Source organism: Anomalospiza imberbis, chromosome 5 (genome assembly GCF_031753505.1).
Source record: "Anomalospiza imberbis isolate Cuckoo-Finch-1a 21T00152 chromosome 5, ASM3175350v1, whole genome shotgun sequence".
Lineage (NCBI taxonomy): Eukaryota > Metazoa > Chordata > Aves > Passeriformes > Viduidae > Anomalospiza > Anomalospiza imberbis.
This window is the reverse complement of record NC_089685.1, coordinates 9,786,002-9,807,584: the sequence shown is the minus strand read 5'-3', so window position 1 is coordinate 9,807,584 and position 21,583 is coordinate 9,786,002. Positions and strand designations below refer to the sequence as shown.

The following is a 21,583-nucleotide window of genomic DNA, read 5'->3' as shown; positions in this document are numbered from 1 at the left end:
TTTTACCGCAGCCAAACTTATCCTGATTCCTTTCCACAGCATTCAGTTACTTTCCATCATCACAGGTGTAAGAAGATGAGTGGATTTTTTATCTCTACTAATAAATTTTCATTTAGTTGAAAAATACTGGTCATTGTGGAAATGAAAATACTTTCCCATTTGTATAAATTTTTTTCTTTGTTTTTTGCAGATGTTGAAAATTCACAACCAGAAAACTATTTACAAAAAAAAAAAAAAAAAAAAAAAAAAAAAAAAAAAATCCGCAAAACATAAAACCTCATCACCAAAGTGAAGCAATCTTCAGTTGTTTTCTGAAAGCAGATTCTTTTCAGGAACAACTTGCTCAAAGCATCATAAAGATTTAGCATGATGAAGGAATAAAAGTAGATTTCTTTCAATTCCTGAACTGATATCCAGCCAGGAACAATGACACCTGCCTGCTTTCATATTTATGTACAACAGAAATTAATTGTTTGCTAGTATTTTCCATTGCCTTCATATCCAGGGACTGTGTTCTGCACAAAACCTCACTGTCCCTACCACCACCATTCTAAAGAATGAATGTAGAGATGGAATTATAATCGTTGTAAATAATAAATATGCAAATTTCTTCCTCAGTGATTACTTCCTGTCTTACCTTGCAGAACTCCGAAAGTTTTATATTTTCATCTCAATACTGGTTTTTCATGTCAGACTGGTTTTTATTTCTGGATATCTACTGAAATTTCTAAATGCAAATTTTTAAACAATTGAGGTTCACTTCTTTTAATTACCTCCCATATCTACTCTGTACAAATGAAACTGTCATATACAAAATAAGCACATATTTCTCCTGTGCTCAGTTCTGTACTCTTATTCTTTTTCTGTTTTAGTTAGTTTTGCTGTTTTCCTGGGTTTTTTTTTTTCCTCCCTGAGGAAAATAATTTGGTAGAGCAACATACAGAGCCCCTCTGAAAATGCTTGTGGCCCCATTAAAAAGTTAGAGCTGGACCTAACAGGGGGAGTAAAATGGGATGTTGCTTGAAGCACACAGCTCAGTAAATGCCTGCAGCAAGCAAGGACTGAGGACAGCTCTTCTAAGGATTATGAGTTAATTTTGAAGAGCAGCTAGAATGCATTTCTAATAGCCACAGCACTTTACTGCATTTTAGATAATGTAATGAGTGCATTGCCTTCTGATAACATTTTTTATCTCCTTTTCACTAGCTGTGATTTTCCAGCTGTGGGAAGACTGCTGAGTGCATTCAGGAGGTTGTGACGGAACTATGAAGAGATTATTTTGTTTTCACTCTGTGTCAGCAGGGGACTCTGGGCTTCCCTTTGCAACATGATGATTTTAAGTGACATCCTTCTGCCTACTCTTAGGGAAAAAACAGTTTATTTTACAAATAAAACAAGAAAACAGTTGGCTCAGAAGAACCAAAATATTTTTCTGTTATATAACAGGGAGGTATTAAACATAAGAATATATACATATGCACATATAAACATAAGAATTTTTTTTTCAAATGTAAGCAAGGTGTGGATAGCTTCAGAAAGGGAACTAGGAGGGAATTTAGTAAGGAAATAATTTATATTTTTGTTTGTCAGTGTGTCATTCTCAAGTGTCATTATATTTAATACAGATAAGAGTTGCTTTCAGTGTTTTCAATGTTTCCATATCTTCTAATGGATCAGTTGGTAACTGTAAGTCAATGATAAAACAAATGGAACTCTGGATTGAGTACTGATATTGAAAAAAAGATAAATTCCCTTATAGAAATTATTTAATTTCCAGCATTCTGTCAACTGAGTAATGTCAGTATGTAGAAATATAAAGTCAAAATAATTTAGAAGTATTTGTTTGCCTCTTAGGCTAATTTTATAAAGCAGCTATCTTTTGTCTATGATAATTTCTATACAGCTACTTACAGGCTTGTCCCTATCTACTGTATACAAGACTATAAGATATTTTTTGGATGGTGCAAAACCATGTGGGGAGTTTATGCATTCATTTAACTAACCTTTATGGTTCACAGCTTCTGATGAGAACTTTTAGATATACACACAATTATTATCTATCACATACATAATAGTGTTTTCTTTTTATTTATATTTTGACCTGTTCACAGAATTCAATGCATCATGAATTTGGTTTCATCAATAAATGAATCCTTTAAATTAACTGATCAAATGTAGAGACCTGGAAATTTGGGGACAGACTTTTTTAGCAGGGTCTCTTGATACCAGACAAAGGGTAATAGCTTACAACTAAAAGAGGGTAGATTCAGACATGATATAAGGAAGAAATATTGAGAGATGAAGGTAGTAAAACACTGGGAAAAGTTGCCCAGAGAAGTGGTAGATGCCTCCATCTATGGAAACATTAAAGGTCAGGTTGGTTTGGTCTCTGAGCAACCTAATCTAGCTGATGATGTCCCTGCTTATTTCACAGGCTTGGAGTAGATGAACTGTAAACATTCCTTCCAATCAAAACTATTTTATGATCCTGTTAAAATATTGTAGCATTTCAATTAATTGTATTCTAGATAAACAAGTGGGAACATCTGGGTTTTCCCAATTTCTTCAGGTGGAAAGATTTTAAAAATAGAAATCCAAGCTTCTGGAAGTCTTTTGTTTAAAATAGTTGACATTACATCTATGAGGGTGCCTTATATAACATAATTCAGGTAATCATATATTTCTATAAATTTCTTAATTTTTGACAAAAAGGAACATTTATAAGGTATTACTTTTCAATAAGCTAAAAAACCCCTTTCAGAGTTGTCATGGTTTGACACTGGCGCAATGCCAGTGACCCCATGAAAATACACCTTTCCAAATAATTGCTGTGAGATGTGATCAGGAACAGAGCAGAGCAGGCCCAAGCTTAATAACAAAGAAAAGAACTTTATTAATCTACTACTACTATAAAACTACAAACACTAAATTCTGGATGAAGACCTTCCAAAACACCTCTCCTCCTCCCACCTAATTTCCAAACAAACCCACAGTGAGACACCACCCAGGATCCTGATCAAGTTGCCACCCTTCAGATAATCAAATACTCAGTCCATCAAGGGAGACAGGAGTCTCTCTGGTGCCACAGACCCCCCAGGAAACACAATTGCCACCCTTGTGTTTCTATGTCACACATGGTAATCACCCGGAGAAAATCTGCCATGGTGACACTCTCCTTTCCATGTCACAGTGCTCTCACCACCGTGCATGGACAGACTGCTCACAGGGCTCCTTTAAGGATGCTTTGCCAAGGACCAAAAGAGACAACAGTTCAGTTTCTCATCTCGGGACTACAGTCCCCCCCATTTTCCCCTGGGGCCGAGGGTTCAAGAACAGAGGTCTTCTTCTCCTCTTCTTCTTTCTCGAAGACAGAGGGCCTCTCCCCGCCTTCTTCAACTCTCCTCTGTTCTCTCCATTCCTCTGCTGATAATCACTGAAACAGGTCTCTTGGCCCACCAACACATCCCCCTAAGTGCAGCTTCTGTCGGGAGAATTTGGTTCAGTCTATGGCTAACAAGAAAAGTCCAGCCACAAGCCACTCCATCATCTCCTCCCAACTCAACAATTTCCTCTTCTATCATCTCGGATCCCAGACTGTCTCTCTTCTACTTCAAATCAAGGAGGAGTAATATTTTACAAAGCCTTCATTTCCCAGGAAAGGGTTAAAAGTTCAGACTCCCTGGACAGCTGATATCTCTGCCCAGCAGCTGATTCCCAAGGCCAAGGCTGGGCACCTTCCCCCTCCTCCTTCTCCTCTGCCGGTAAAGTTACAGGTGCCGTCCGGACTCTCTGTCTCTTCCCTCTGGGGGGGGACAACAAAGGCATCTCCGCTTCTCTCCACCCTTCCATCCACAGGAGCTGGCTCGGTTCCAGTCCTTCTACCCCTCGGCTCACCTCGACCAGGCCTCATGGCTTCCCCTCCCCACCCAGCCCCATGGCTGGGCAGGGGAGGTCTGCACAGCACCCTGACCGGAACCAAAGAGAGCGAGCTCTTGGGAGTTCCTGCTTTTAACCCCCTGTGTTCTCAGAGGTGTATCCATACCTTCAGTGGTCACTTTAGGTGCCAATATCCAAACTTGACCACTTGGGTTTGACCCAACTTCCTGAAAGAATTCACTTCCATGTCAAACCACGACAAGAGTAAAAGATAGTAATAAAGGAATTTGTGAGTTTTTTAACTTTTACAGATTATATGTAACCTTCACTACAAATCTACACAGAGTCCGCTGTAGTAATATCAGTATGCAAAAATTCATTTCTGTCCTGTCCTATTTTCTCTTGAGCTACATTGACAGGTAAAATGAAATGGGTATTTAAATATTTAAGCACATAAGAAATGTAAGACTTATTTATCTTCCTAAAGATAATTGTGACTTCCCCACTCCGAGGTCATTGAAAACCTCACCAATCCCCACAGTGTTTCAGGGATGATGGAGAGCTGCCTCATAATGACATCAGCACCCCTGGATCCATGGACACATATATGTCTGACTAGCCTCAGTGGTCCCTAACTCCATCCCTTCCATTCCTGAAGGTTCAGGCAACATCTCCATATCCCTCCTGGGATATATATCCTGGTCATGAGATTGGGGATCATGACATGTAATCCCATTTGAATGTCCCACCTTAGTCCTCTTCTATATGGGGTGATGGTCTGGGGAAACTCAGGGGTTTGTGACCAAAGTGTTCACTAAGAGTGATCTTCCTGCCTGCCCTTAAATAGTCAGGTCTGCCTACTTCAGCACGGATTGTAACAGTGGCTTGACTAGATAAGATAATATCATTAGACAACTGTGGGAATACAGGATCATATTAAAAGAAAAGCAAATCTCCCTTTAACTGATTGAAATACTACTAAGAAATCAGAAAAAAACCCCAGTTAATTATTAAACAAACAAACAAAAAAATACTTTAAATTTCATGGCCTCCTTCACTGATCTTCCACATCCCATGAGTGTACTCAAACATATGTAATAAAATAAAATAAAAATATCCATTGTTGACCCAGGTCCAGTAAAATACTTAGTCATCTAAATTTCAAGACCAAAACACGCTCTAGAGAATTTAGATTTTTCATAAATCACCCAATTAAATTTCAAACTAGGAACTGTTCTTCTCCTATTGGAATAAATTACCCTGCCTACCATTTACTACCCCCACATCTGATTAAAGATCATATCCCTGGAGAATGAGAACTGTTAAATCATCTTAATGCTTCATTGGGAATTACTTATAATACCAACTGAATGTAAACATTTAATTAATTAGATTTTTTCATCTAATGCAGTTGTCTTTGCCATGTTTGCTAAGCCATCAAATGATCCTGTTTCACAGTTCATTCGTAACTTCAGTCATACTGACTAGGTCTAGATTTTGTACATCCTGCAGCATACTAATTTGTTATTGCTCATTCTTCTTAATTTTTACCTTCTTCTATGTCAATAACAACATAAATAACAGCAAAAACCTGCTTTGAGAAGAAGGTTGGACTACATGACCTCCAGAAAGCCTCTTAATCTATTTTTTCCTCCACTAATGGGGCTTAAAACACTATATAAACATCACAGGCTAATTCACGGTCACAAAAATTTAATTCAGCTTTTCACTAAATAAATGAAAGCTGTATCTAGGTAGACAAAGGCAGTAGGTAACACTAAACCATACACTAACCTATAGACCACAAACTTTCCCTGCAGACTAAATACCATAGCATAATATAAGTAAAATGCCATAACACTGTGTAAGACTATTTATATGACTTTTAAAAATGCTAGTATGGTGAAATCCTACACAGTGCAATAATGTAGAAGAATATAATTCAAAGGAATTTAGGGAAGTTTAAGAAAGATAATCTGCCCAAGTAAAGAAGCATGTCGGAAGAAAGCAAACAAAAAAACAAAGAAAAACAAAATACAGCCAAAAGGAAGAAGACACATGTCAATCTGTAGATTTTGAAAGAGTTTTTAAAAAGTCCGTAAATGAAAACACTTATGTCAAAGGTCAGCTGAAGTTGCAATTCCAAAGTTTTTTGATCTGAAAAACGTGATTTCCCACTGGATTAAAATTTATTTTCAATACACAACCATAAAGAGAGCTGCAATAATACCTTTAACACACCATTTTACAGACCAACACTAAAACCTCGGGAAGATTTTAACTCTGTTGATGATAAAAGATATTATTTTCTTCCTCAACCTGTTTTTTTCCCCACCTATTCTCCAAAAAAAAAAAAAAAAAAAAAAAAAGAGACAGAACATGTTGAGAATGGCTATGTGGGAAGGCCAAGGAATGTGATCTGGCTCTTTGCAGATTGCATCAGCTGGTTCAGAAATGCTCCTATTTGCAATTTGCAGTCAGGAGTAGGGCAGGAACAGGACCTGCATTTCATCACCTACACTACACCACACACCACACCACCACAGAGAACTCCCTTTTGAATACTAAAATATTGTAAGTGGTCCTTTCCAGGACTCTTGATCTGACTTGCAATTTTCAAAGCCTACCTCCTTCTTCAGTCAGTCATACAAAAACATCCGATTGAGTAATTTGTTTTCTTTTGTAACACTTAAAAGTCCCAACGTGGCCCACACGTTTCAAAGCACTCATACAACATTGGGATCTGTAATCAGGTAACAAAGTGTTAAAAATCACTGCCTCAAATTCTATAAATATCCTATGACAAGTTCAGCTTTTGGTCCTGCTTTTATTTACCAAGAAACAATTATGCTGCATTCGCTACAATTGTTATCAGTCGCGCATTTGATATCAGTAGGAAATATCCTGAAGCAAGAAATCTTCCATTAAACTGATGAATCACCAGCTTTAGGGCTGAATTCTGATCTTTGATGTGGCACAAACTCAGCCTCCATGGGGAGACTTCAAGCACTGCTCTTTTGTGCAAATTTGCCTTCCAGGTAGGACTCTCCACATTAAGAACAGTCTCATCTTTTTAGGACACGGGCAACTACAGTTATCACTCTTGCCATTATTATTTCATAACTCTGTTTCACATATAGGTAAGAGATAGCTTTGGGGCAGTCATTTATTTCATTATCATGTATTTTTAATTTCAACCTTGAACATATATTCATGTGAGAGAAGGGAAGACTTGCGCGAATTTGAATAAAGGAATATAAACCTGACACCTATTTTTTTAATCATAATACTAGTAAAAAAAAGAAGAAAAGAAAAAAAAAGTAAGAACCCCTGCTTCCTGTGGCAATAGATCACTATAATTGAAACAGGAAGCTCAAAGGAATGCCTTTTTTCCCCTGTTGCCTGTACTCAAGCTTACCTGTAAGACCTTGAAATTGAAAGACCTGAACGTTTCCCACTGATACTTGGTAAAAGGAACATGTTCCCCTTTAAACAATGCAAAAAAGTCTTGGTACTAAAGGAGACAAAGTCAATCATGCCCTCACTATCAGTTCCAATGATTTCCAAAGAATTAATGGCATCCAAATCATTCTGTCTGAAAACACAGGATTCCTGATGTGAGAGAGAAATGAGTTCAGCAAGAACACTCAAATTTTCCTAAAAAATCTGGAGGTCAAAATACCATGAAATTACTAGAAATTAGTAATTCCACTTGTACATAAAGAATGATGAAGAAAAGATGAAATATAAAAACATAAATGTATGGTTTTGCTGTTTACTCACTCCTTCCCATATATGAAAGATAAAATCCTATGCATTGTCTTGTAACAGAATTCATTTCTATAACAGAACCTTCACTACAGAAAGAAGTGTGTATTTTTGTCATAAATATTATTTTTATTACACACCACAGTGCACAAGAAACAACACTCTGTAGTTCAAGTAAATTGATACATTAAAAAAAGATAAAATATGGATGAACCTTTTCATGACAGTTAATTTTAAAACATGTTCATTCAAATTAAACTATTTCAACATATGTAGCAAAGTATGTTCTATGTTACCTAGAAAACAGTAAGTTATAAAATCTATTAATATGTTGCATATTTGAGAAGCACAGGAAAGAGGCTTGGAATAATCTCTGTAACCAAAAAGTACAACAACTAGGAAGTACTTTTGGAAAATGGAATGAGTAAAGGAATATGTGAATATTTCAAATTTTCTGTCCTCATTTCATAAAAAGTTAGGTTTATTACAGACTTTAAGTACAAATTCCAAGCAATACATTCCAGTACCAAAAGATATAGGTTTGTTTTCCAGATATATATATATATATATATATAATTAAAATGAAAATATAGTTGAAAAATATGACATTTACTACTGATTAGAAATTTGAGTTCTAATGAAAATTCTCTAAGGTTACCAGAATGTTACTTACATGGGTCTATCAACAGTCCTTCTCTCACAGTCTTTGTTATGAAAGATATAATTTATACTAGCACAAATTTCTTTCCCTCTCATGGTCGAGGTCAGTTTAAGAGCAAACTACCCTGTGAAAATGTGTCCTCTGTCTATATTTTAAAAAGGCTATAATAAGGCATTTGTCTGTGCAGCTACTACCCATTACAATGAGGAACCAAAACAAACAAAAACTCAATAGAATCCATGCCATATTGCTAAGTATCAGAGTACCTAGTACAAATGCAGCCCAAGGTCTCAAAAAATTCAAATTCAAAATATCTCCATCAAACACCACCCAATTAATATTTCAATCTATTTACAAATTTAGTCACATAGCCCATTTTAATATCATCACACTTCAAGAACATAAAAAAATTTGTCTGGAACAAGCAGAAAATTATGTTTTCCAGCGGAATTTTCACATGCCTAATTCTACCACATACCATCAAGAGATATGACAAACAGAAAATATGAGAACTAGGTATGTAAATATGAATAAGTATTAATATGACATATGCAATATCTTGGCCTGGTTAAAAACATTCGTAGGTTCAGACAGGGAAGAAATTAAATCTAGAAATTGCTGCAACTTACACACATAATGAATAGCAATCATAAAAATAAACTCTAAAGAGATATGCTCTATGTACAACACCTACTTGTTTGAACCTTCTTGCAGGGCTGTGCAAATCACAGTTTAGTGTTATCTGACTTGATTTTCCACTCTCTATGACATAGACTTTGCCCATTTACTCATCATAAATGAGAATAGCAGAAATTCTTAATGACTAATTTTAAAAATTTCTTCGGTATCAAAGCAGTAAAGGACAAAGAGAAGATGAAAACAAATACAACGCATCATAGCTGTGACAGTAATGTCAAACCATATTCGTTGTCATACAATGAAAGCAGAGGGAATAAGAGACCTAAGGGAGCTAAGGAATTTAGCTGCTTACTCTTGCTGTGCTGCCCTATTGCAAAAGGAAACTGGATGCTCCACAGCTTAGCACTTAAGCTCATCCTAAATGATTTGAGACAAATTTCTTATTGGAAATGCCTATTCTTCACAGTCCATAAAATATTGTAAAGTTTATAGCTTCAGCTCAGAAAAAAACTGATGATATGAAGTCCACTGTTAGCTAAATCCAGATGGTAGGATATTGATTTGGTTATTTGAAGGCTGGCATCAAGACAGTGAAAGCACGAAGACAGAGCTACTCTTACATATGCAGATAAAAGAGAGCTTTCTAAAGCTTTTATCTTATCAGAATCAGGTTTAAAAACCTTGAAAAGCCAGAGAAAATCTGTATCTCTTGGATGAGATGCAAAAGCAGTCCCTGTCCCAGCTTTCTCTGTAGTGTCAGGGCCAGTCACGCTTTTCAATCCAGCAACAGGCAGCTGCTGGACTCGCAGAAGTCTGGCATCACCCTTTCAGTCTCTAGAAGCCTTTTTATAGCTGTCACCTGGATCACTGGAGTCCCCCATCTGCCCCACCTCAGCTCCTGATCCTCCTCCAAACTGATCATATTCAGGTGCCATCTCCCCCTCAGGTGCCATCTCCCCCTCAAGGGCTCCACCTGACCCAACACGGAGCTCCTGAAACACTGGTGTACAGAGGACACTTTCATTTTCTGACGTCCAGCTATAAAATACATAAAACATGATACCTGTATAAATTAAATTATTCTGCCATTTTTAATGCATTTTATAAGGAGAAAAGTTAGAAAACTCCTGAATTCTTGTGGCTGGAGGGAAACAAAAAAACAAACCAGCATTTCTCTGATCAAATCCATGGTAGGTTCAGACTTGTTTACAAGTAAACCTGGGATATTTCATTAACATATTTCTTTTTACTAAATTAATCATAGGTGCACATATAAGCAGATTTTTCAACCTTGATACCCTAAAGCAGTAGAAAAGGCAAGGCTTGTGGAAGGCTATAAGCAGAGACTCAATAAACTTTCAAAGCCACTGTCAATGCCTTTTAAATCTCTAAGTGTCTTCTTGGGAAGAAGCAGACCCACAAGGAGCATGCCTCTTAGATAACCAGTCTGGTTTCTGATTACTTCTGCCCAAGATTTATTCTTCACTTCATATTTAAAAAGAAAAAAAAAAGGGTTGAGTGGTGGAAATTATTTTGTTTTCTAAAATGTTTGTTAAAACAAACCATTATTTTGCTGAAGAATTTACATTCAAAACTAATTATCCTTTCATATTTTTACAATAGTTTTCAATTGGATATATGCATAATTTTTTTACCAATATTTATAAAGACCCAACTTGATAGATGCATTTATGTTGCAGTTTAAGCTCAAAGAGAGCTAATGTTTCACAAATTATTCCAAAATAACAAGGCACCACTGAATTAGGAAAAAAGTCCTTAACCGTACGAGACGGACAGCTTATTGGTTATAAAGATTTATTTCTTTGGTTTAAAGTAATAAAAATGTATTTGTTTTAATATCAACCATAGGCATGTTCCAGATTTTTGCCTATAGTAGAACCCACACACTGACTCCTAGTCACATTCTGAATTTACACTTTGTGCAGATACTTATTTTCCAAAGGAACCCGTAATTTTACAGCCTCCATGTTAGTTCAGTAAAAGAAAAAAAAATATAAGTGCCACTATCACTTAATACGTGATCAATAATTGCCAAGGAGCACAGCTCTGTTAGTCATGACTGCATGAAGGCAATGTCTAATAAATCACTTGTTCTAATTCGGGACACAACTCTTGCCAGGAGATACAACTGGCTGCTCCCAATTGAAGCCCAGGGATTACAGGGAAACTGGGGACTTCCAATGATGTGTGCCTGGTTTTATGTTAGAGACATTTCTTTATTTGTTTTACTTAGTTCTTCCCATGAAATCATGGAAAAATCATTTCCTTAGGCTGTTGTAGCTTGTCCAGAAACAAGTTTATAAAACCACTACAAGAAATTATACTAAAAAAAGAAAAGGAGCAAGATGCAAAGAGGAGATGAGAGAAACATTAGGAGAGGAATTCAGGATATATGAAAATTAAGCAATTGAGCAATTCAGTGTACAGTCGAGTTGTGGATTACTTGAATACAAGGAAATAGAAAAAAAAAATAGTTATAGGAATAAACTTGACATGGAAATAAAATGGAGACCAAAATAAAGAAGAGGAAAGAATTGAGCAGTGAAGCAAAATTACTATCAATAAGGTGGGAATACAAAGGACAAGATGGGAAAGCAGGCGAAACAATATGAAAACTAATGGGAAAGAACAGCTTAATGTGGGACTACTCAGTTGTCCAATAAAAGCGCTGCAGCATTTGTCCAAATACAACAAGCTGTTGACACCTGCAAATTAAAGTGCACAAACAGGCTGCAATATATCAAACTGAAAGGGTTCTTGGGAAAAGGACGGTGAATGAAAACCTGAGATACCTATACTAAATTACAAGTTTGGCCATTATCTTCCTATAAGATATAAAAAATGGAAATATAATACCTCCTACCTTGTTGTGAGGATAAAACTCATTAATTATCATCAAGTGCTCACACGTTACATAGAGTGCTGGGGCGGGGTGGAAATAAGCAAGCAGAATATAATTGCTGTTGTAAGATAAAGAGTACAAAAGGTCTATTACTGATTGATGGACTACAGGGTTACAAATTGATCATTTTATCTGAGAGACTGAGAAATCCAAAGGCCAGAGAATGATTGGCCTTCCTGTGCTTCTTTATTTTTTTAAGTACAAACGAGCCCAGTCATTAGATTGGAAAAGGCCAATATAGACAGCAGATGAAAAATGAGTGAAAGATCTCCTGAATGTGGTATGGGAATGGGAAGAAGGAAAGAAAACTGTCCTGCGGCATAGAAACATATACAGGATTTAAGAAGCCTTTTCTTCTGAAAAGGCTGCAATATTCAAAGGATGAGTGGAGACAAATAAAATCCAGCAGGCAAGACCTGTGAGAATAATTTCTTCTAATTCTTCAGCATCCAAAAGTTGAGATCTAAAAGGATCTGTTACAGGGATCTGTACACAGAGAAACACACACCTAGAATTGATTCAGTTGAGATAATCTTAGACATCTGTCTCAAAACAAACTGAACAGCTCTCTAGAGATACCCAAAGTGATTAGTTTAGATGTCTAATTTTAATATATTAATTTCTGGTACTAATTATTCTTGATTGTGCTCAAAGATAAATATAATTTCCTGTGAATAAATGAAGGCTCACAGCATGGAAGATGAAAAAAGTGTGGACTTGTTAGAGACAGAAAGGAATGGATTGCAAACACAGTTTTACTAACCAGTGCTACAGAGCTGATTCTGTTAAAATTTCTAAATATTTAAAGAAAAAAAAGCTGTCTCAAGCATTTTTTTCAGGCAGGAGAAGGGAAGAATCTGGTGTGTTTACATACATAGTTGAGATAGGTGCAGGTCTTCTCAAAAAAAATTATTATCAGATCACTGACCATTATATCCTTATCACTTCTCAACAATAAACATTATTATAAACTTCATTCTAATGGATGTTCCAAAAAGATATAAAAAAGAAATAAAACTGAAACAGAAATAAAACAATATAACTGGTCTAACAAACATTGTTTTGGTGTGTGTGTGTACTTTTTTCTTGAAGGGAAATAAATGTCCTAAAAAACAAAGACTAAACTCTGAAATAGTATTTCTGCTTTCCCTAACACATTTGTATTTTGGTTGTAGAAGTAGTAATCTGAAGACCTTTCCCCGTATTACTAATCATAACATATACACCACAGTTTTTACTTCACACCACAATCTACCATTACTATCTGGTATATTTAAATTAAAAATCCAATATTTAAGCTTTGTAATTCTGTTTCCAGAGAAGATTAACACCTGCCATCCAGTGAATTTAATGAGAACAGAATAATATATTCCAAAATTAGGTTACTTCTAATGAATTTTACTTAAATCATGCAAACTTTAAAACTCAGGACAGTAGTTTGTGGTATCTGAAACAAAGTGCTCATAACTCTATATAACCATATAAAATAGTTCTGCTTGACATGATCTATGTACCTTCTTTAATTGCCTTACAGCAGAAGCATCCATTAAATTGTGATGCCATCAATCTCTAAAGTATACTTGATTAAAAATTGTAAATGAAGCATGCTGGCAATTCTGATTAATACATTTACAACATTTTTCTGTGGTCTTATAAATTAAATCTATAATGAAGACAAGCAGTTGTATTATCTCCAGTGAAAGTGAGGATAACTTGTATTGTCTCCAGAACATATTAAGATTTTTAACAGTTAATGAAAGATAGGAGATTTCAACTCTTAGTAAACCAGGAACTGAAGTATCATACATATAGGCTAAACCTTGAGATTGGATTTTCAATTTTCCCAAATCTTATTACAGTCACATAAATGATCACAAAGTGAATGAAAATAATTATTCAATAACTTTTCACATCTTCTTTCTCCTCATGTAAAAATTTTTATTACAAAGAATACAGAACAACATCATATGACCTTGGAAAATAAGGGCAGAAAATGGTTCCTTCAGTGTGAACTGAATTATTTACATTTATCACTTTGATTCTCCAATCCCATAATTATGATTTGATTAAGTTTCAAAAAGTGAATTATTTTGCTGTCAGGATCTTCATTGTCCCAGCCCATTTTCTGCCTGACCAGTGAATCAAACAGCATGAAAGGAGACAGACTTTGAGAATTAAAACAAAAATAAATGTCCGGCTCCGGAGGAAACTTTTAAAGACATTTTCAAGTTTCTTGCTTTTTTGCTTCTGCCCAATCTTTAAATGATAGTCTCAGAGTTTCATTAGTATTTTCATTCCCCTAATTTTCTGAGATTACAGGCAAAGAAATTAAATGGAACATACTACTTACATCATTCTGATCGTCTTTTGCATTGTAATAGATTATATCATTATTCTGAAAGAGAAAGAAAAGTAATTCTGTTAGTTTGAAAGTAGAGAATAAATCTATATAGCAATAATCTCTACTATTGCAAGATACATTTTGAAATAAATCACCAGTTCTTTATGTATTCTCTTTGAAAGATGACAGACTCTGATCTTTGCTTTCTCTCTGTTGCATGCACAATTTCCCATGATCGTGTTTAACTTCATTCATTCAATGCTTCTTCCGTGGGAGGCTGCTTAAGTCACTCAAAACACAGCTAGAGAAGTACAGATAACTTTGGACAAACTCCAGAGCTCATAAAAGGCTCCCATAAGCTGCTTCTGTCACAGACATGTGACTTTCACTGTACAATTAGGGGCTTTATTCAATATAACATTCAGCAGGCAGCAGATAGAGCGAGGCACGGGCTTTGAGAAGTGGGATAAGTATTTGCTGTACACATGTTTATTGTTTCATTCACCTCCCATTGCAACAATAAAATCTGTGAAAATTCATCACAGGAGAGTCTGGCTGTTGGAGTGTACAGCAGATCCTGGCAGCTCTCTGGAAACACTGTACCATGTAATTCAAGCAAAGCATAGAAGGACAAGATTCCTCAGTCTCATTTTAAAATAAGTCAGAATTCCATTCACTATAGCTTGCTGAAAATTGTGGTATGTTCTATGGAATACAGGTTATTGGGTTTTTTTCCTAGTTTAAATATTACTGAATCATTTAAAAGCCTTGAAGATTTAGGTTCACTGGAGTAACTTTCCACCAAATAAATTGCTGCAATGTGCCCGAAGATTTTCGAATAAAATCAATTTTAAGTGCATTTCTGTATGAAATAGAGACATGTATAAACACAGCCTTTTTAAGTACTTTTACTGATTCTGAATAACTAAAGAAAAGGTGAAGTTATATTTCTAGAAATCCAGCAATGTGTTTAAAATAGGTGACTACTGTTGACCTCCAAAAATCATCTCAATTTATTTTTTTCAGTTCTGTTTATGGTAATACCTTTAATGTATCGAAATAAAATTTGAACACAATAAGATGTTTTCTTTTATAAATACCAAACAGAAAGTGCTTTTAGTAATCATTTTTCAAGTGGATAAGCCAACAATAATTTTTACTTTCACTAAAAAAGTATGACATGTATTGAAAGGTTATGCAGTTCATCTTTAAAAATCATCATTTTACTCACTCCATAAATAATTACATAATTCATTCTTCTTTGTGACCTTTTAGTGAGTCAAACATGAAATATATTACAGATGAGCTAAATGCCATTTTGAGGTAAGTGCTATTAACATGAATTCATCCTTTTTCCCTCAAAATGAACTTTTCCACTTTTCCATCAAAACACTCTTCTATCCATAGATCAGTTGGTTGTGTATCTCTATCTGGATATCAAAGCCAGACCTCAAGGCATTACAGGCACAGAGGAAATTCTTTCCATCATTAAAGACTGATGCTAATTGCTTATTCACTTGATTGCTGCAAGGAAAAGACCATATAATGCTTGTAGAAGCCTTTGAGTAAGTCAGAAGAGGCAAAGGTTCCATTTTCTTTGGTTCCTCTTCACTTTGTAAATAGCTATGGTCAAAATACCTGTTCTGTAAATAATGCGATTGGTTCAAAAGCCCCTCTGATTCTTTAGCAAGCAACATTTGAAATTGCAAAGGGTGCAGCTCTGAGTGGTATTAGCCAGAAATGTTAACACAAATGTTTTCATCACAAGGCGATCTGTTTACTAAATAAATAAATAAATAAACAAAATTGGACACTTTGTTCACTGCAACTCTTTATGTCAAGTTGTATTAGAGCAGTTTCCTTGTAATCTCATCCTTAGAAGGTTTCTTTCAGGAAAAATGAGAGCAGGAAAAGCAATACAGACATTATTAACTGACTATATTGGTTTTCTTTACTGCTTTTGTTCTTAAAAGAAATATTTTCATAAAACACAATTTCTATTAGGCCCTCTCCTGTACTAACTCTCATCTAGATATGAGTTAATTTCCTGAGCCCCTCCCCACTGCTCTTGTTTATCCTGCTATCAAATCATTATTGTATAGGACTTTTAACACTGTCATCAACTGACACAACTCTGTTTATCTACATAAACAAAATGAATCTTTATTTTCACAATTATATTTTCCTTGTCTTTTATATTTTTATTTATTTGTTTAAATTTTTCGAAGCTGCCATAGCTTTACTATTTATCTCTACTGGACTGAACAGTATTTTTTAAATCACCTTTTAGAATAACATTTCAGGAACATGATATATTTATAAGCTAATGAAAATAAACACTCTCTGCCTAAATTACTTAGATATTTTTTGCAAGGTTATTCATATCTTGTTGTCCATTACCCTGCCTACAGATATTACCTATATAATGAATAAACTGACACTGACATTGGACATATCTCACTACTCTTAATATAGAAAACATGAGATACCCAGTGCTACAACACACTGAATCCTATATGGTTCACAAATTAGATTCATGGATCACTCAAATCTTTAGAGGACAATTTTTCATCATTTAACCACTTCTAGTTGGCTAGAACAAATTGCTTTGTTGCTGGCTCTCAAGCGAGTAGTTTAGTTATTTATTAACTTCTTGACTCAAACAATTTGAATCTTCCCACCGCTGTAAACTTTTGCCACCAAGTAATGCTGCAAACTTGGTCAGCAAACTGAAGGTACAGTGTAAATATCCCAGATATTTTTGTTCTTTATGCAGTAATTCTGTGCAAAAGACGGTGTGAAGAATCAGTATCACTTCTGTACACCAATGAAGGGATTTGGTAAGGCAGTCCTGAAGCTGAACTTAGAATGACTTTGGAAGGCCATATGCATAAAAGAAAAAAGTGTAGTGCAGTATCAATACATGATTTTATGGTTTTCACCATCTTTAGTTACCCTTTCAAAGCAAAAACTTTTAGTATCTGCAAAAGACATCAGGAAAGCCATAAAAAAATTACTTTAGGGACCAGGTCATAAATGTTTTATTTTTAACTCTTATTATTTTTTTCCCTAATCCTAATTTTTCTTCCACACTTTCATTGATAGTATTATCTCATGAAGTGAGTTTATTCTACTGTCTTTACATTGCTTTTCATTTCAATAGTTCTCTGTTTTCCATGCTCAGGGTATAAAAGAATTCCAATGGGAAACATTACATATTGGGTACTATTAATAAATTCTTAAATTTCACCACACAAGATCTGAAGTTGATGGTCTCAGTAATCTCTGTGTCTAGAAGAGAAAAGCATGGGAAAACATTGGCTTTCAGAAAATCTGCAAATGAAATTTGAGCTCACACCAACACTGACTTACACACATATTTTGTTTCTCTACAGAGCAAGTTCACATACACAGTTTATTGATTCAACACATAAATGCCTAAACTCAGCTCAGGATTACATGAATGAAGCTGTAGTTGGCTTTTCATCTCAGGAAACAACACTTTTTTCAATCAAGCTCTTTCAAGAACAACAAGGGATACGGACAAGACATAAGGACACTATAGATAATTAAGTGTAGCAAAATTGTCATAGTATATCTATGTCATTTTGCTGGTAGTAAATCTACATCCTCCTTTACAAAGTGCCAAAATGAAAGCTCCTGGTCGCTGCTGCCATGTAGTGGTGTCTACAGGAACACCTCCTCTCCAAATACCATGCTAGAATTCCAAGAACTTTTCATGCAGTATGTGCTCCACCAACTAGTCTCAAGATTAATTTTTGAAGTCTTTTTCAACAGAAATCCAATGCAGTCTATTCAGAAATGCTGCTTTCACTGAAGCTGTGTTTAAAATTATATAAAACCTCAGATCTATCTGTGGGCTTCCTAGAGACCCTATGGGACCCAGATCCTGTGATGCAGCCTAAAATGGTGTTAGGCCTACAGGGGAGATTGGCCTGAAATTAATTACAGAACCTTATGAGACTCTGAAATGAACAACAAGAAAATAAATAGATTTTATATATATAAATATATATATATATATATAAATATATATAAAAGGGTGGGGGGGAGATGAAAAAGCTTTTCTGCAGATTTTCATATTGTAAGGAATTAATATAATGTATTAATTTTGACAGATACTGCAGCTATCTTTTTTTTCTTAAAAGCTGTGTTTCCACAATTGTAGGAAAAATGTTACAGTAAAAAAAAAAAATACACTTTTAGCCATTACAGAGACACTAGAAAACAATTAAGTCCCTCGGAAAATAGAAGATCATCAGTTAAAGGTTTACACAACTCAAAGTTTTTCTTCAGTAAACCCCTCAAAGCAAAATTATTGTAGTAGATTATATTGTAAATATATATTACTGCATAATTATAAGTACATGTTTTAAAATCTGAAATTACAGCCAAATATGGTTTTTTTAGGATTTTGTTTTAAAACAGGATACCTCCTATGACTTCTACATATTTTACTGAAGAAGTTCTTAAGCACTCAAAGTGAGTCAGTGTAAAAAAGCTGCTCTCTATTGCAGATAATCTGCAAGTAGTGAGGATTCTTTTAGTTTGTAGGTAAGAGGTAGAGAAAGAAATCAAAATCAGGGAGAAACCAAACCATACAGCAAATAAAAGTCTGATCTTGACTCTTCAATTTAAAAAAAAAAAGAAAGGCCTTAGAGTTACAGATAGAAATTTGGTCAACATTTTAAAGTAATATTAGTCCCACACACTTGGAAAATATATCCATATTAATGAAAAAACTGGGAGTCCTTTTGCTTAGTATGAAGCAATAAAAAATAATAATCCTGGTCCATTTCACTCTTTAGGCAGACCAAAGGAAATTAATGTAAATGCCTACAAGTGTGAAAAAAGTATTTCATTAAGTTTTGGTAAAACAGCCATTTTAATAAAAAATAAATATTCCTTGTATCCCCTTGGATAAAGAACTGTATTAAAAAAGTTCACTCTAATACCTTTGGGTAATCAAGGAAACCCATCTTAACACATTCTATGACAAATAATCCAGGCAGTTTTAGTTTAATCCTTTATACAGTCTGACATGCAGTTTAAGGCACAATCGACTCCTCAGAAAAGAAAGGAAAATATGACCTACCACAAATTAAAAATTACATCTGTTATTAAAGAGGATAACAAAGAAAGAATGTCAACTACTACCATCTCTGTTGTTAAAGCTTTGTGATTTTACATAAGGGAAATGACACATATAAAATAAGGGGCTTAGCTGCTAATAACTTCTTTCCTCCCTTCAGTATCCATGTGTAAAAATACTGATTTATCACTTGTTTTTAAAGTGAACAAAATTTCAGGCAATATAGTAAACCAGTTGCAATTACAGTGCCTAAACATGGGCTGGAAGAAATTGGTTAGAATGCACATCTGAAACATGAAAACTGGACATAGAATCAAGATTTTTAAAAATCAAATTTTTAAATTAAAAAAATAAAACATTGAAATAATAGTCTATCAAGAAATATGTCACTATATTACCCAAATTATGGACAAATCAGTCACTCAGGTTACACATTTTCCCCCCAAACTTAATTTGATTAAATAACTGCTTTGTCTGAGAATATTGAATTTCATACACTAATTAAAACCTTCCAGGTCTGCACTATAATTTATGATAAGCCTTTTTCATCAGATTTGTGTAAAGGGCTTTTCTCAAGATTCCACTGAGACTAATAATTGAAATGAAAAGATGAAGGTGAAGATTACAGGAAATAACATAAAGGAACATTAAAAGTGATGCACACTCTTTGTCATAGAATATTGTTTCTTTTAAATGGTGAGAAAGATCGAATTTTTCAGCATTCATTTACAGGTAACTCCTTCACTGAAATTATCAATCCAGAAACCTTCAAAATTTGCCAACAATTTTCATGAGGGGGTCACTTGACCATTCAGAGATGCATCAGAGTGATAAATAAAATGAGTAATTTATCAATCACCTGCATGCTCAACAGCAGGACTAAAACATACAAGCCTCAATTAAAAAGATATTAGGTAAGTGTAATAAACACATATAGAATCCAGAAAAAACTACACTATAGGAAAGATATTCTTTCAAGCCCTTGACATAGATTGTGAGGAATTTTGATATGAGATTGGATCCACAGATTGCAGCATTGATGGTGGTCAGATTTTAGGCATCCGAGTTAAAAACTGAGATCTTGAAAGAGTTTATTGAAGTCTAAACTTGGAAGAAGCAAAAACTATGGAAATATCTGAGATTACACCATAAATATTCTTTAGGTATCTCACATCCCACATACCCTAGGCTGGGCTCTGTCAACCCAGCAGCATTGTCCCTCTGTAAGCAACGGTGGAGATGTCACCCATCTGCTCCTTGGTCCACTCAATGGCCTGACCTTCACAGTGACACATTTCCTTGTGCCCTTCTGCTCACTGGGACAATATCTGATTACATGCTGAATTTAACCACACTTGATTTAATTTGTCTTGTGCAAATTATAATTAGTAAAGCTGAGTAAGAAGTTTTTTATATCACATTCAAATCTCAGGAGGAAACCCTCCTAGTTTTCATAGGACACAAGAAGTAGTTGTTTTTTTTCTTTGCCTCAGTGTCCATATTATGCTACATTATACATTTACTTTGGAAAAAGGGAAGCAGTGAAAAGTATTAAGGTTACCTGCATAGCCTCAAAAAGAAGGATAACAAACATTAGGAAGAGTACTTATGTCTTCAGCTCTCTAGAATTCATCATATAAACTGTAAAAATTAGGCAAAACTTCCCCATGTCAAAAAAAAATCCCCAATTTCAAGGTATTTTTCACTGTAAAAATAACTGTTAGAAACTGCCATTGGACTACTTAAGCTGCCAGGACGATACTTAACTTCATGTAAAAAAGCTAAGAATATATTTCAAGTACTAATTGCACTTTGACATAGAATTAAAAGTCAAAAGTAGTTGAATGTGTGAGGTTAAATGTAATAGAGCCCAAAAGATTAGAAATATAAATCAGAGAAACACAAACCCAAATCAAAATCTACAGAGATTTCTGTTCTTCTGAAAGAATACAACATACTCCACAAATACCTTCTGCATAAAGACATCCTCTGGCTCAATGGCCTGCAGTCAAACACCAATCTCTGTTGGACATGCAGATAATTGTTAATATAACAATGGAATTTTGGCAATGTGCTTACTGGTAAGTATTAGTGTATTTTTTTAATGAATTGTTTTTCATTTTGGGGATTTTTGCAACATACGTCAATTTTTTAGTGCAACTGGTAAACTAAGCAAATTAAATGTGGCAAATAATTCAGCATTTTTTTGGTTGCAAAGCATCAAAGGCCAAACTTCATGCAGGAATGAAAAATTAGTGACTG

The 21,583-nt window shown here is 34.9% G+C and overlaps 1 protein-coding gene across 6 annotated transcripts in view; it reads right to left on the bottom strand.

The window, feature by feature from the left end:
• CACNA2D1 (calcium voltage-gated channel auxiliary subunit alpha2delta 1) overlaps window positions 1-21,583 on the bottom strand; it is a 362,532-nt gene that overhangs the window by 154,953 nt on the left and 185,996 nt on the right. For all 6 annotated transcript variants that reach the window (XR_010998941.1, XR_010998943.1, XR_010998942.1 and 3 more), the window contains exon 5: window positions 14,218-14,262. Coding sequence is in view for 3 of the 6 variants with exons in the window: in XM_068189573.1 (XP_068045674.1) it covers window positions 14,218-14,262 (45 nt within the window). In the remaining 3 variants the exon portion in view is untranslated. The remainder of the gene's footprint in view (window positions 1-14,217; window positions 14,263-21,583) is intronic.